The sequence below is a fragment of the Balaenoptera acutorostrata genome, chromosome 9 (genome assembly GCF_949987535.1).
Source record: "Balaenoptera acutorostrata chromosome 9, mBalAcu1.1, whole genome shotgun sequence".
Lineage (NCBI taxonomy): Eukaryota > Metazoa > Chordata > Mammalia > Artiodactyla > Balaenopteridae > Balaenoptera > Balaenoptera acutorostrata.
The window spans coordinates 11,524,856-11,541,002 of record NC_080072.1 but is presented as its reverse complement, the minus strand read 5'-3'; the positions used below and the strand labels follow the sequence as shown (position 1 = coordinate 11,541,002).

Below are 16,147 nucleotides of genomic sequence, written 5' to 3'. Positions count from 1 at the left end.
AGAGAAGCCACCGCAACGAAGAGTAGCCCCCGTTCGCTGCGACTAGAGAAAGCCTGCACACAGCAACGAAGACCCAACGCAGCCAAAAATTAAAAAAAAAGTCTCATATGCCTAGAGATGAAGATGAACTGCAGTCCATCTATTGAAATTTATAATTGTGCTTTGTAGTTAAAAGTTGGAGAGGAGGGACTTCCCTGGTGGCACAGTGGTTAGGATCTGCCTGCCAATGCAGGGGACGCAGGTTCGAGCCCTGGTCCAGGAAGATCCCACATGCCACGGAGCAACTAAGCCTGTGTGCTGCAATTGCTGAGCCTGTGCTCTAGAGCCTGCGAGCCACAACTACTGAAGCCCGCGTGCCTAGAGCCCGTGCTCCGCAACGAAGAGAAGCCACCACAATGAGAAGCCCGTGCACTGCAACGAAGAGTAGCCCCTGCTCACCACAACTAGAGAAAAGTCTGCGTGCAGCAATGAAGACCCAATGCAGCCAAAAACAAACAAATAAATTTATAAAAAAAAAAGTTGCGGGCAAACGACAATGGCCGAAAGCACCCTAGTTTTTTTTTTTTTTTTTAAGGCTTTTTGTTTTTTTAATATATTTATTTATTTTAGGCTGTGTTGGGTCTTTGTTGCTGCGCGCGGGCTTTCTCTAGTTGCGGCAAGCAGGGGCTACTCTTCGTTGTGGTGCGCGGGCTTCTCACTGCGGTGGCTTCTCTTGTTGTGGAACATGGGCTCTAGGTGTACGGACTTCAGTAGTTGCAGCACATCGGCTCAGCAGTTGTGGCTCGCGGGCTCTAGAGCGCAGGCTCAGTAGTTGTGGCGCACGGGCTTAGTTGCTCTGCGGCATTTGGGATCTTCCCGGACCAGGGCTCGAACCCGTGTCCCCTGCAGTGGCAGGCGGATTCTCAACCACTGCGCCACCAGGGAAGTCCTGAAAGCATCCTAGGTTTTTAAAGGAAAGTTATCATGTAAACATAAGATCTTTTTATGTTGTCTCCCTCATGACAAAATAAAAAAGATAAAAAATTAGGTAATAATATCCTTACCAATCCCCAACACCAAGAGGTCTATCTAAATATGCTAGAAACACATTAAAAAGCATGTTCAGAAGAAGCAGAAATGGAGGCACACAGTTTTTTTCAAGTATACAATTCGTTTTTATTTACAATACCCTATAAAAATGTAAATTTAGAAACTTTAATTTTTATTAATTAAAACCAAACAAAAAAGATAAAGCACAGAAAAGAAGAAATAATAATCAAGCCTTCACTTGCTCGGTTGTGAAGGGAAGGCAGGAAAGGCGCCTAGTGGGAAATGATGGCAGAGGGGAAGCTAGGGAATGTCATGGGGAACAGCTGGCAGAACCTAGGGCCACCGCATGGGAAGAAATGGAGGTGGAGAACAAGGAGAGCTGGATGTAACGGAGGACCTTACTGTTGTACATTTATGTGCAAAATGTTTACTCTCATTAAATATCACAACCTGTCCCCCCACTACATTCGAAAAGGCGAGAACAGCAAAATGTGCATCAGGACAGTCATGTGAAATTAATTCAGATTTAATTTTCTTGAGGGCTATCATCACCAGGGACCAAAACCCCTTATCCTGGTTGACTGCTGAATGGGAGAGGGATAAGTGACTAGGGTCACAGCAGGCTTGTCCCTGCTAGCATTCAGACCCAGGCCCCTGGCTGCCTGGGAATGGGACCTGGGTGGGATGAAGCAGCAAGGACAGCAGTTCTGCCCACAGCGTGGAGGAGACTGAAGAGCAGCACAGGCCGGACCCAGCTTCCATGGTTATAGGTGTGGGGGTTTCTCCCCATGACACCAAATAAAAACAGAAAAGAGAGAAGCAAAAGCATGGCTTACTGAAGTAGTCTCAGGAAGACAGACTGAGTGTGTAAAAGCTACACTGTGGAAGCAGGCTCTAGGTTAGGGTCATCTTGGGCAATCTTCCATGCACTTGAGGGCACAGGCTCAAGTACACTGCAGTTGTAGCAGGAAAAAGGCTTAACCGTGTGCTGTTTCCACTGAGGTGGACAGAACCAAAGGAAGTACAAGTGGGGAGGAGATAAAGAACTTCTCAGCCTAGAGCTGGGCGTCAGCCAATCAAGAGTTCTGATTTTATTAAACGTGCTCCATACCCTATATTTATATTAAAACAAGTAGAACCCACCAAATTCATTACAAGAGGGGCGAGAAACAGATTAAAAATACATCAACTGGTTTGTGGTTAAAGAAGGGATGTGTCACCTAAATATTTCTCAATCTAAAACTCGTTCTTTAAGCATCCTTTGGAGACCACATAAGTGTGTGTATAGGGGTGTGTGTGTGCGCATATATATAGACGCCTACTTAATTGGCTCTCCTACAGTCATATTAATATGGGGCAATGAAAAAAGACTTCAGTAGGATGAGGGAAGGAATCCTTTGGCAAGCTACAATCTACTCTGAACTGGAGTAGTGGTGGTGGGATAAAGGGAGAGATTATATTTGTGTTTCTAGGGCAAAGAAAATGCAAAATTGAGAAGAATTGAGTAAAAGTAGGACATGCAGAATTGTAACATAGAAGGTAAGAAGAAACCAGCAGAAGTATCACCCAGCCAAATTTCACAGACCAGTGGGGAAATACCTGGCATTCAGAGACAACCCCTGAGAACAGGAATCGGTCCCACAAGACGCTTTGGGGAATAAGCTACCTTCCCTCCCTCATTAAAAACAACACTCCATTGGTGATGGCAGCAGTGCAGGTGGCAGCCAAAAGGAGGTACAGGACACATGTGGAGATCTTTTATCGTATCCCCTGAACTAGCCTACGGTACAAAGAAAGAGAGAAAGGAAACCTGTATAAATGAGTTAAAACAGAAGTCAGTCATTTGTATTAGAGTTACATCCTTGTATGAACTCTCGTAACAAAACACCTAAGATATTTGTACCCTTATCATTTATTTAACAATGAGGGTTCTGTTGCATCCAATACAGTCTTTTATATCTCGCAGATACTCATGTATTTGACAGAAATCTTTAATCTCTTCCACCAAATGCAGTTTTATGCCCTCCCCAGCCTCCTCAACATAACTTCTAAAGTGCCAACTTCAGTGAGATGTGGAACTCTCCTGTTTCCAACTTACTGCAGTTTTGTCTCCAGCAAGTTCAGTTTCTGTCGGTCAACGTAACGAGAAAACAGGGATACTAGATTTGTGGGTATAGAGATTGGCTTGGCCAGGGCTGCCTGGGGAATCCGCAGAAGTTCTCGGGTTGCCATGAACATCACCTCCGTCCTGAAAGGGAAAATCGAAAACAACAATATAAGAAAAAGAATGAAAAGATGACCTGAAAGAACTTAAAATGAGAGAAGAAACACAGTGCAGACTGACCACTGGTTGCTTTGCGTTGATTCTGAAGTGGGGTCTGAGCTCTGCAGGTCTTCCCCACGGCTCAGGACGACGAGGAGCAGTGACAGGCCGAACTACAAGAGGAGACAGAGGGTGTCAAACAACACTGCACGCAGTCCTCCTGGACCACCGCTGAGGGGACCGCAGCACTAGATGGGGGACGGCGCTGGATCACAACAACCCCACTGCCGTGCTGCTCTGTGGAAGCGGGCCGAGCCGAGAGGCTGTGTCCTCCTCCTGGCACAGCAGCAGCGAGCTCACTCAAAGGGGACAGGAAGCCCCAGTGCCCAGCAGTCCTCTATACCCCACCCCACCCTGAAAGGACAAGATAATTTCTCCTTGCCATGGGTAATGTGGGATTTAGCTTTTCTCCTGTTTACTAGAACAGAAGTGGATTAAAAAGAAGAGTTAAATGAAGACAAATTTTGATACAGAAAGTTAAAAGTTCATAGAACAAAAAACATTAAATAGAATCTGAATTAAGAAAAATGGTGTTAAGACCTGTGAGAAAACATACAAAGAAAGGTAACTGGGATGATCAGGGTATGAAGAGAAAATTTCCTTAAAAAGGACACACACACATCTGGAAACATAAAGGCTTCGCGAGGATGTCCAAGTCCTAGGTTAAGTGTACGAATCACAGCCATAATGGACCACAAAGAGAAGCTGGGGATATTCTGGGATTCCATCCCTCCCTTCTGAGTTCACCTCACACAGGATAACCTTGCCTTTCCACAACAGCTCCCTTCATGTCATTGTCAGAAAAACAACGGGTTACATAACCTTGTCTGACTTCATGCTTTTCTACTGTCTTTATCAAAATTAAAGCTAAGAGACCAAATAACATGGAAGGCACACAACTGATTACCCCAGAACCCCTGTCTTAGGTCCCCTGAGGCGCCATCGCCCTCTCAGCCTCTGAGGTACTCACGGCCCTTCCGAGCCACGCTTGGCAGGTTTTCAGGTATACGAAGAAAGAGGCCTTGGGTCTCCTTTTCCCTCTACTGTAACAGATGGCCCTTCGTGAGTGCTCACTGCGTACCAGGCATTATACTGAACCGTTCATGGCTGCTTTCTCATCTAAGAAACAGGACAGCTCTGACATCGACCTCATCACCTCCACATGACAGATCAGGAAAGTGTGGCTCAGCAAAGTGAAATAATCTGTTCAGGGTCACAAAGCTAGGAAGTAGCAGACAAGGAGTGGAAACCTGCTCTCTCTAAAAGCTCATGTTCTTCTTCTGTATCCTGCTTCCCCTAGGAGTCTCTGGATCTTTAACCTGATATAGATGAAATATGAAATGGTCTCTTATGACAGGGACCGTTAATTACCTACCTAATTCTGTATGCTTTCCTTCTCCTGTTAGATCTGATTTTATTTGTGGTGGCAATGGCGTGAACTAAGAGATGCTCTCCAGCCTTCCCTGCAGTTTAGGCAAGGCGTGTGACTAAGATCTGGCCACTGAGATGAAGGAGAAGCTGGTGGTTAGAGGTCCTGGAAAACGTCCAAATAAGGAGGGCAGACGGCTACTCCACACCTCTTGGCCTTCTAAACACACCTCTCTTCCTGATGCAAAGTGGAACCTTAAATTCCACAACCATCGTGGACCATTAGAGGTCACAAGCATGGCAGCCACTGCTAAGGATGGCAAAGAAGGGAAACTGAAGGAGCCTGCACCCCTGACACCGTGCAGTCACCATACCAGATTTATTCCACATGAGATACAGAACGTTCTATTGTGTTGAAACCACTGTTATTTCTAGTTTTTATCACTATAAGCTTAATGTAAAAGGCTGAAGGAAGCCTTTTTTTTTACAATTGCCACAGCAGTCATTATTTTTACTCATAACTCAAATTTAAATGCGCCTCTCAAAGTTCAGGGACACAAAAGGGCAAGACCACCTTGTTCTGGAGCACAGCAGTGAGGTGAGGATTGGCGGGTGCTGGTGCAGCTGCACTCTGAGGTAGGTTCATTAGCTGTTGCAGAAGGCTGGTGACAGTCACTGATGGAAGATGATAGAGGAGAAGAGAGAAGGGACTCAATAAGCATGGCAGCACCTACCAAAAAAAAAAAAGGCATTACATCTTGGCAACTGTTACTTCAGTCACACCCCGTCAGTGGGTATGGATGGAAGGATGCTGAGCTGTACATTCAACTTCCCGAGGCGAGATTTAACCAAGAAGGGCTGACAAGCCTAGCAGATACTACCAGCATCTTAACAGCGGATTCTATGGTAGCTACTGAGAACTTTTTCAACTCAACTTGTAAAGGAAACAGCATTCCTTGTGTGAACCAAGGGTGTAAAAATCACTTCTCAAATGCATAGCAAGATTCAGGATAAAACATCAGTGTTCCCTCCACAAATATTTAGATGCTTACAGTGTTCCAGGCGTGTGAGCTAAAAACAAATAGTGAACAGCACAGACCCTCAGGGGTCTCAAGGATAGAGGAGAAGCCATGAGTAAATTGGCAACTTTAATATATTGTGAGAGGGACTCTAACACAGGTAAAATTTTCAGTGCTACAGAGTTATTGAGAAGTATTTTCAGAGTTAACTGTATCTTGTTTTATCTTTTTATAAAAGCTCAATGAGGAAATGGAGAAATGATTAACCAATGTTTATAGATTATTAGAGAAGCTAAGCGATCAGAAACTCAGTGCTCGGTTACAAAGCTAGGAGCTAGAACCAGACTCCAAGGCTGCTGGATTCCAGCCTGCTGTCCACTCATTCCGTTGTGCCTTAAGGCCCGGACTGGGAAGTTAAAATACAGAGCTACTGGTATAACTAGGCTATGACACTTGAAAGGAAATTGAGGGTGCTTCCAGCACTCAATGCCCATGGCATAAAAAGTGATGGCTGGTTCTACTTTAAACAGCATCCAAGGATGCAGAAGACTCCTTTTCATGATCTACTACTCTAAATAAACAGAGCTTTAAAAATGAAACCATTCTTAAACGTACACAAAATGTACAAAAGTACAAAGACCAGTATAGTGAAGTCCACATACCCATAACCCAACTTCAACAACAATTCAATCAACAACAGGTTGCCAACCTTATTAAATCTATGTTCTTCCCATATAAGATCATTCCATCCATAAATACTTTAATTGGCATTGCTAACAAAATCTCTCACAATATTATCACACCTAACAAAGTTTAATTCCTTAATTATCATCCAATATTTATTCCAAATTCAGTTTGTCCAACTGTCTGAAAAATGTCTTTTAACAGCTGATTTATTCTTTTTTTTTTTTTTTTAAATGCCATCAGTTAATATAGTCCAACACAGCAAAGGCTTTCCTCAATGCTTTGGCCAATACGGTACATGCCCATCCTAGCTTGAAGGACATTCAGTCTAGAAACAGCAATGTGAATTATTATTTTTATTTTTTAAATATTTATCTATTTGGTTGCGCTGGGTCTTAGTCACAGCAGGCGGGATCATTAGTTGCGGCATGCGAACTCTTAGTTGCAGCATGTGGGACCTTGTTCCCTGACCAGAGATCGAACCCGGGCCCCCTGCGTTGGGAGAGTGGGAGTCTTAACCACTGGACCATCAGGGAAGTCCCAGTAGCTGATTTATTTTAATCACGATTCAAATAAATCCACACACTGCATTTGGCTGGTAAGGCTTTTAAAATCTGTTAATAGCTCCTTTGTCACTGTCCATCTCCTTTTCTCATGCCATTTATTTGTTGAAGAAACTGGGTCATCTGTCCCATAGTTTGGATCTGGCTAATTGCACCTCTGTGGTGTCACTTAACAGGTTTCACCACCTTCTGTTTTTTCCCATAAAAACTGATAATTAGAGGTTTGATTCAATTCAAGTTCAATGGAGGGGTCAGGGTGGTGCATGGCAAAGAAACTTCATGGAGAGAGCTGTGTGTTTTCTACTGCATCACATCAAGGTGCACTAGTGTCTGGTTGTTCCCCTTAGTGGTGTTAACAGTCAACAGTGGGTGACTTCCCTGGTGGCACAGTAGTTAAGAATCCGCCTGCCAATGCAGGGGACATGGGTTCGAGCCCTGGTCCAGGAAGATCCCACATGCGGCGGAGCAGCTAAGCTTGTGCGCCACAACTACTGAGCCTGCGTTCTAGAGCCCGTGAGCCACAACTACTGAGCCCACGTGCCACAACTACTGAAGCCCGCGTGCCTAGAGCCCGTGCTCCGCAACAAGAGAAGCCACTGCGATGAGAAGCCCGTGCACCGCAATGAAGAGTAGCCCCAACTCGCTGAAACTAGAGAAAGCCCGCGCGCAGCAGTGAAGACCCAATGCAGCCATAAATAAATACATACATACATAAATAAAACCAAAAACAGTCATCAGTGGGTTAAGGTGTCGCCAGCCTGCTCCAACCACCGTAAAGGTCCCCATCCACCTTTTACCTAATGCTTTTGTAGCACCAGTAATGGTTGCTGCCCAGATTGATTGCTTTTCCATTAGGAGCTGTAAAACTGCAATCTTCTAATTTTATCATTTCTTTTGAATTTATTAGCTGATATATCTTCTATAAAGAAGAACTTTTCTATTATCACTCTCTGGTCACCATGACATTTGGTTGTAATGTGGCAGGATAAATGCTTCTTTTCCTTTATTTACCACTTTTCAGAATAATGAGTTGATAGCCTAGCAATCTCTGAAGGTGATTAGTATATTTTTTTCATACCATTATGAACTCATTAAATATATTTGATTTACTTCAATCCACTCCTATAATTTTTCTTTCTGATGCAAATTATCCCATTTTGACCAAAAGGAGACCCCTTCAAATTGGTCTGTGCATCTTTTACACAGGACCCTAGTAATCTTTTAGCTTCCTTGCTTTCTGATACAAGATATTCCAGAATTATCTTGTACATTTTATGCCTCAGGACCTGGAACACACTATTACTTCAAAGAAATGTTGTTTAGAGATGTGGTCTATTACTCTTTAATGCATACAGGTAAAAACTTAGCCTCTACATTTAACCAAGTTTTCCTCACTAGCAGATAAGCTCTACCAAAGCAGGCATCTTTGGACTCCTAACTCTCAGCACCTAGAACTAGGTGCTATATTTCTAGGACCTAAACAGTGCCTGGTACATAGAAGTGTTCAATAAATATTTGCTGAATGAAGAAATTCTTTCAATTCTATTATCATTTCAGAAGGAATAATTTTCACATCTTTCAGGTTCACGCTTATAAATTCTATTATTCTGAATCTCACATTTAGTAATACTAGTCCTTTGTGCTAACCTTATCAATTCCTCGTTTTGAAATTCTAAGACTGTTTTAAATTGTGCTAATCTTTCAAGTATTAGGACACGCATAAGCAGAGAACAATTCTTACCAAGAGTTAACTTATAAACTTGATAATCATGTTTCAAATTCCAGCCCAGTTCAGGTTAGATAAAATTATTTAAAAGCACTGGCCCAATTCCTGTGGGACACCATTCAACTAAGTCTACAGGTCAATGTTAGCTACTAATAACAGCCCAATGAATGATACTTTATATCCAACAAAGTAACCAAGATCATAAGTGGCAAATTTAGTGAGCATCAGATTCAGCTGGGGATGTTGTTATAAACCCAGAAGCCCTGATCGTCTCTCTGTAAATTCTGATTCAGCAAGATTGGCGTAGGGCTGAATTATCTGCTTCCCAAGCAATTCTGATACAGACCACAGCTTTTATAACTACGTCAAGTAAGACGGAATTACTGCTTTCCTCCTGTTTAGGAACATGGTCTGTTGGATAAAAAGTGACATTAAAAATACAGGCCTGAAAAAAAAAAAAATACAGGCCTGGAATAAAGTTTTTGCTTTAAATAATCATATCACTCTGCCAAAGATAAAAGAATACAAAAGGGAAAAGGGGACAAAAAGAAATCTGGATTCTAGAAATCTTATCAACTATGAAGACCCAAAGGAAAGATGTCCCACATAAGGTGGATCACCTCATCTTGTGCATCCTTCTTGATAAGAAAAGGGAGGTTCCTGGCTGTTGTCATGAGAATGTCAGCTGCTTGCTCTGTGGAGAGGAAAGGAAGAATACGGGCAACCATTCTCTTCCCTTTTCTGATGCACATGATCTGTACAAAGTGGTCATCACTGGGCCTGCAGGGAAAGAAAAATGCTAACTTAGGTCAGCAAGAACAATGTAAGAAATCCCTTTTTTCCTCTTACATGTTACTGAGTGAATACACTGCATTTATTTTCACTCTACAATTATCTGTACTACAAAATACAATTACTTCTCCAACTCTCAACCAAATAATAAAAAGTAATTCTTTGGGGCTTCCTTGGTGGCGCAGTGGTTAAGAATCTGCCTGCCAACGCAGGGGACATGGGCTCGAGCCCTGCTCCGGAAAGATCACACATGCCACGGAGTAACTAAGCCCGTGCACCTAGAGCCCATGCTCCACAACAAGAGAAGCCACCGCAATGAGAAGCCCACGCACTGCAACAAAGAGTAGCCCTGCTCGCCGCAACTAGAGAAAGCCCGCACGCAGCAACGAACACCCAATGCAGCCAAAACTAAATAAATAAAGAAGCTACTGTGGAGTTTTGGTATAGTCTCAAAGAATAAAAAAAAAAAAAAAAAGTAATTCTTCGTTTCATAAATACTGAAAATCATCATTTCAAAAACTGTATGTTAAAGAATGGATCAAACTATATGCGTTAATTTCCTTTATTAACTTTTAAGTAACTACACAAATGACATGGTTAAAACAGCAAAATCTGAATATATATAAGAAAAAAGGAATAAAATATTCATAATCTCAGAGACAATTTATTAGTGTTACCATTTTGAAGACATTTTTGCTGTCTATTGTATACTTTTCTTTCATTTAAAAGAAAGGGTCCGTATAATTTATATGGCTCTGTTACTTGACTTTTTTCACTGAACAACTTCTTGTGAACACTTTTCTACGGCAGTAAATAATACTTTAACTACATACATTTTAATGGCTGCATAACAGTCAAATCTATGGATAAACCCAAATTTATTCAACCAGTTCCCTGTCAGCCCGACTCCAGAAAAGGTGTGTCGAAAAGAAGGTCCTTTTTTGAAGTTCTGTTTTGCGCGTGTCCTGGCTTAGAAGGATCATCAGTTCTCTTGGATGGGCAAAGGGAAAGGGAGTGATTAGGAGACACAGTCCTCTTGCATTCATCAAATAAATATCGTGATTTATAGAACATTTACCATTAGCAAGATGCTGTTCCAGATACTGGGTGGGAGAGAGATGAGAGAGATACAGAGAAGTTATATTAAGGAGCTTAGTCTCCACTGGAAAACCAACTGGTTTCCATAGCAAGTAAGTATTGTATGGAAATCCCAAGGAAGTGTAAGTGTTAATACTCTCCCTCCTAGTAGGAAAGAAAATACATAAAGATCACAAGGCTGACCATTGGTAAGCATAAGCCAGATGCAACCTGTAAGCTCAACAACACAGGCTAAGTAACGCTCCCCACTGTGTCTCCAGTGCCCAGCACAGTTCCCAGCTGATACCTGAAGAGGTACTTGCTGAAAAATGAATTCCGGATAAATAGGTTTTTTTCCTGGCTGGAAAGAATTATGAAATGTTTTATATGAAGTGGCATTTGAGGCCAAAAGGAAAGATTTTGAGCTTACTGAGAGGGTAAGGAAGGATATCCAAAGGGTAGAACGTATAAAGTTCAATGTAGCAGAGGAAGGAGTCTAGCTAGTCTATGTTTTTACCAAAGTACACTACTCTTACCTCTCCTGTCCAGGCAATTTCCCCCTTAAGTTGTCATACATGCTACAAATTTTGTGCTTTCTTTCATCCATCAGGGCAGGTCGCTCTTCTTCCAGACTTAGGAGGTAACGCCTTTCATAATCCTCCACATCAAGGAGTAAACTATAGGTCTAAGTGAGAGACAAAGCAGGCCTCAGCAAGCTCAGAGTATTAGATAAACAACTTCACAGTTTAGGAATACCAGATAAAGAAAAAAGAGTGAGAGCGCATTGTAATAAGACTGAGAGGAAAAAAGTTCTCTTTTAAACCCAGAAAAACATAGTGAAATAACTTAAAAAAATTCTTCGAACATCATTCCCTGTACCTCCTTGACCTCTAATCCAGAAGGCAGACAGTGAAATGATTACACACTTTCCAAATTCTCCAGCAGCAGCAACAGCACTGTAAGATAAACAATGTGTACCACTGCTCCAAGTAATGCCTTATATTAATAAAAATGGTCACAGCTAATTTTACTACTGGGTGCCAGGCATCTTGCTCTAAACACGCTGCAAGTACTCATTTACTGAATACTCACTCACCACAGCCCAGTGAGAAAGAGACTCTTATCGTTTTCATTTTTAAAGATAAAGAAACTGAGGACAGCATAGAAAGGTTAAATAACTTGCCTCAAGTCACAGCTCTGAGAAACGGAAAAGACATGATCTGTAGACTGTTTCCAGAGTCTGTGCTCCTAACCCCTATGCTCTATGCCTTGCAATATGTATTTATGCTTTAACACTAACTGCTTATATATTACCTGATTTTCCTTAGAACCCAGGACAGTGCCCAGCACCCAGGGAATGTCCAATAAATATATGTGAGCTGACTGAATAGACCTGAATTAATTCATAGGCAGAACAGTGTAATTTTTATTCTCATTTTCTTAGGAAGATGACCTGCCCCAAAACATTCAGTTGTTAACTGAACAAGCTTGGACAAAAACCCAGGACTTCTAATTGCAGTGTTCTTTTCATGAGGCCATAGGTGAGGTATACCACATTCCTTTCCAGTGTGCCCTGTACACAATAGGCACTTTACACAAATATATCCATTAATTAAAATCATGGAACACTAACTGATTGTTTACTTTCCCATTGTTGAGTACACATACATTTAATAGTTCCTTATCTGAAACAAACGACAGTAACAAATTCTAAAACTTACCTTCTCAATTATGACAAGGGTTTTTCGTCTTTTGTCCCGAACCTGTTTTTCTTTTGTCTCCTAAAAAAAGACAAGACTATTCAATGGGAACTCTTTACCCATGTTAAAAATAATTTACTGGCACATAAGTAATTCCATTTGTAACAATACTCTGAGAATACTGACTCTTTGAAAGTTAATACTCTAAAACAAAACTAATGTGGACAAAGGTCATAGAGTTGACTGATCAACCCACACATAAACTGAATTCATAGATAGGCAAAAGGTAATTGCACAATGCAGTGGAAGATGAAGATATCATAGGAAAATCTTAAAACACAGAGAAAATCATAGTTTTAAAAACTGGAGTAAATAGCTGATGCTGTCTGCAGCCAGAGTTACCTAGTTCAAAGACTCCTGCCACCCAGGTCCTGCCTGGCTGCCTCAGGATTCCAATCCACTGACCCCCAAAGAAGTAGTGATGACCCAGACTTTTTTAAACACACAATTCTACAGACACTTACATCGTCCTCACTCCGAGACGTCACAACAGCATCAATCATTTTTCGGGGATTATTCACACTAGAGACAGTAAGCTTTCCCAAAGAGCCCTCAAACTGCACTGCAGGGACAAAAAATTTCCAACAAATAAAAACTCAGCAATGCAGGCAGACAGCTTTCAAAGAAGATCTTTATATTGTCTATTCTTCACTCAGAGCCTAACAATTTACTACAAAAATCTATGTATTATCTAAAGCAATCTCTTATCAACATCTATCCTTTCCCATTTTTTTGGTTGTAATAATAAATAAAAATCTGAAGTATTTCCCCCCTATCTATTTTATGGATACTAGAAATTATAATAGGTTTTAAAAAGTCATGGACTCTCAAGTAGAAAAGGATCTAAAAGGCCATCTGTCAAACCATTCACTCCATGCTTGAATAAGGCTGACCTGTGCGTTTGTCAAGGACAATGATACTTTATACATCAGTTTCAAACATCTCTATCCAATCATCTATACAGTTATTTTTATTCTATCCTATCAGCAGCACCCCACCTCTCCATTATGGCTGTGGGGATAAGGACCTCACCTGGCTTATAGGTGTGCTCCAGTTTGGCCACCTGAGGGGTAATGAGCTTGGTACGCTCCTTTTTTGGGGCATCACCTTGCACTTCTTCAGCAGCTGACAGTTTCTCCAGTTTTTCAAAATAATTCTACCACATGAGAAGATGATTTCAGTTGCAACAAGCACAGAATATAGTCTTTCTTTATCATGAAATAATTAACTTATACTAGTGGTAGCAACACTACTCGTACTCTATAAATATATTGATCTTTAACTTTTGTTAGATTGCTATGAATTTACTTTATCAAAAAATCCCAGCCTTCAAAATAATCATCAATGGAAATATCTTTAAAGTTAGACTGCCAATATTCTTCATTGAAAGAACCAGATTATTGATGCTGAAAAGATTTGAAAATATTGGTCTGAGAGCCTCCGTAGGTAAGAAATAAAAGGCATATATGCAAACCTTTGAGTGAATAGTGTGACAGGTTCTTCAGCTTGAAAAGAGGACAGAATTTGCTTAGTCAATTCTTATCCACTTGAAGACTACCTCAAAAGAAAATTCTATCAATATTTAATTCTACCAATGTTTAAATGAGTACCTTCACCAGGGTAAGGGACTATACTATTATCCTCAAAACTAGCACAGAGTACTCACCTGGTAATAAAAATCATCCAGGTAGGGATCAGTGCTTTGCAGCTGCATCATCTGGATTTTAGAGACCCAATCTTTTTCTCGCTGCAACATGAGATTGGCGTACGGATCCTTTCGGAGATGATCCTGATGACTGCTCCGGTGACTTCCTCTATCTCCTGCACCATTGAGATTCCGATGCTGACTGAGAAAGAAATATACGCCACATTCACTCCAAGTGGATACATGCATTATGCCTTGTAACAGCACTGGAGTAAACCAGGCCAACTGAAAAAAAGGTTCCCCTTTGCTTTTGTTAAAAGAGGAGTGAAAAAGAATCGAACCTTAACAGAATTTGAAAGGAAAGAGCTGTGCAATACATAATTAAGGAAATAAAACTAAGATCCAAGTGCCTTACCATAAGCTAAGCACTTTCACCTATGGACTTTTGCATAAGCCCCACAATAACCCTATGAGGTAATAAGGTAGATTTATTTTCTCCACTTAAGACAACAAGCCGAGGCCAAAAGAGATCAAGTAGCTTGCCTAAAGCAGGACACCAGGCAGCAGAGTGAGAGATTTTGAACACACGCCAATTTGACCCCAAGTCTATATACTTTTATTTATTTATTTATTTATTTATGGCTGTGTTGGGTCTTCGTTTCTGTGCGAGGGCTTTCTCCAGTCGCGGCAAGTGGGGACCACTCTTCATCGCGGTGCGCGGGCCTCTCACTATTGGCCTCTCTTGTTACGGAGCACAGGCTCCAGACGCGCAGGCTCAGCAATTGTGGCTCACGGGCCCAGTTGCTCCGCGGCATGTGGGATCCTCCCAGACCAGGGCTCGAACCCGTGTCCCCTGCATCGGCAGGCAGACTCCCAACCACTGTGCCACCAGGGAAGCCCAAGTCTATATACTTTTAAAAAAACTTGATGAAAATCATGACATACTTCAAACATATAGAAAAGCCCAGCAAATACTATTTAAAAAAAAAAAATCCATTTACTCACCATCTAGACTTAATGAAAAAAAAATTATTTGGTCAAATTTGCTTCAGACTTTTAAAAAGTAATATTAAAGTAATACAGTGTTACATTTACAGTTGAAGGCCCACCTATACCCCTCCGGATCACGGTTTCCAGCTTCCCTTCCTTCCTATAGGAACCACTATCCTGACGTTGTTATGCAACCTCCATGAAATGTTTTTATACTTTTATTACTTGTACATCCACCTTTAAATATTATACAGTATTATTCCATTTTACATAACTGGTACTGTCTATACAGGTCTGCTCCTTGTTTCTTATTCAACATTATGCCTTTCATATTTCTCCATGTTGACGATAATATACACAGGTATATACTGAAAAGTAGAACTGCTAGGATGCAGTGTGTCCACATTATCGACATTATTATTTATTGCCAAATTCTCTCTCAAAAGGCTGTGCACGCCATTCCTGCCAACAACGACAGTTGAGGCACTTCACGTTTTGCCTGAGGATATAAAATGGCTATCTAATTTGCACTCTTCTGATTACAAGTGAATCTGAAAAATCTCTTCATTTTTATGAGCCATGTAGGTTTCCTCTATTGAAATTTACATGTGTTTGATGCCTTTTGTTACACAGAAGTTTAATATATTTTTGCAATTTTATTAAAATATTTTTAAACTGCTTTATTAAGTGATAACTGATATACAAAGAACTGCACATATTTAATGTGTACAAATTGGTAAGTCTGGACATATGCAAACATTTGTGATATCATCACCATAAATAAAGTAATAGACATATCCAACACCTACTCCTTGTGTCCCTTTCTTTTTCTTTTTTTGGTGGTGGTAAGAACACTTAACATGAGATCTACACTCTTAAATTCTGAAGTACACAATACCATAATGTTAACTGCAGGCACAAGAAGTTTCATATTTTAACAGTCAAATGTATTAATCTTTTCCTTTATGGTTTGTACTTTTTGTGTCTTAAGAGCCCATATTGGTTTTTTTCCCCCTGAAAAAAATATTCTGGAACTTTTTTGAAAGAAAAAATAAATTACACACAAAGAACCATAAAATGGAAGGTTGAAAAAACCCCTCAAAATTATGTTTAATTCTCTTATTTTATATATAAGAATGGTGATAGAATATAAGCTCCATGAAGGCAAGGG

General features: G+C 40.9%; 1 protein-coding gene across 1 annotated transcript in view; it reads right to left on the bottom strand.

Annotated features, from left to right (window-relative positions):
- Window positions 1-1,136: 1,136 nt before the first annotated feature.
- Window positions 1,137-16,147, bottom strand: part of PATL1 (PAT1 homolog 1, processing body mRNA decay factor) — a 36,303-nt gene continuing 21,292 nt past the window's right edge. Inside the window, exons 10-19 of the mRNA XM_057553317.1 lie at window positions 14,008-14,188; window positions 13,374-13,497; window positions 12,806-12,903; window positions 12,303-12,362; window positions 11,118-11,266; window positions 9,333-9,492; window positions 5,295-5,450; window positions 3,374-3,465; window positions 3,128-3,277; window positions 1,137-2,809 (exon numbers count right to left, since the gene is read on the bottom strand). Of these exons, the coding sequence (XP_057409300.1) occupies window positions 2,788-2,809; window positions 3,128-3,277; window positions 3,374-3,465; window positions 5,295-5,450; window positions 9,333-9,492; window positions 11,118-11,266; window positions 12,303-12,362; window positions 12,806-12,903; window positions 13,374-13,497; window positions 14,008-14,188 (1,192 nt within the window). The 3' untranslated portion in view covers window positions 1,137-2,787. The remainder of the gene's footprint in view (window positions 2,810-3,127; window positions 3,278-3,373; window positions 3,466-5,294; window positions 5,451-9,332; window positions 9,493-11,117; window positions 11,267-12,302; window positions 12,363-12,805; window positions 12,904-13,373; window positions 13,498-14,007; window positions 14,189-16,147) is intronic.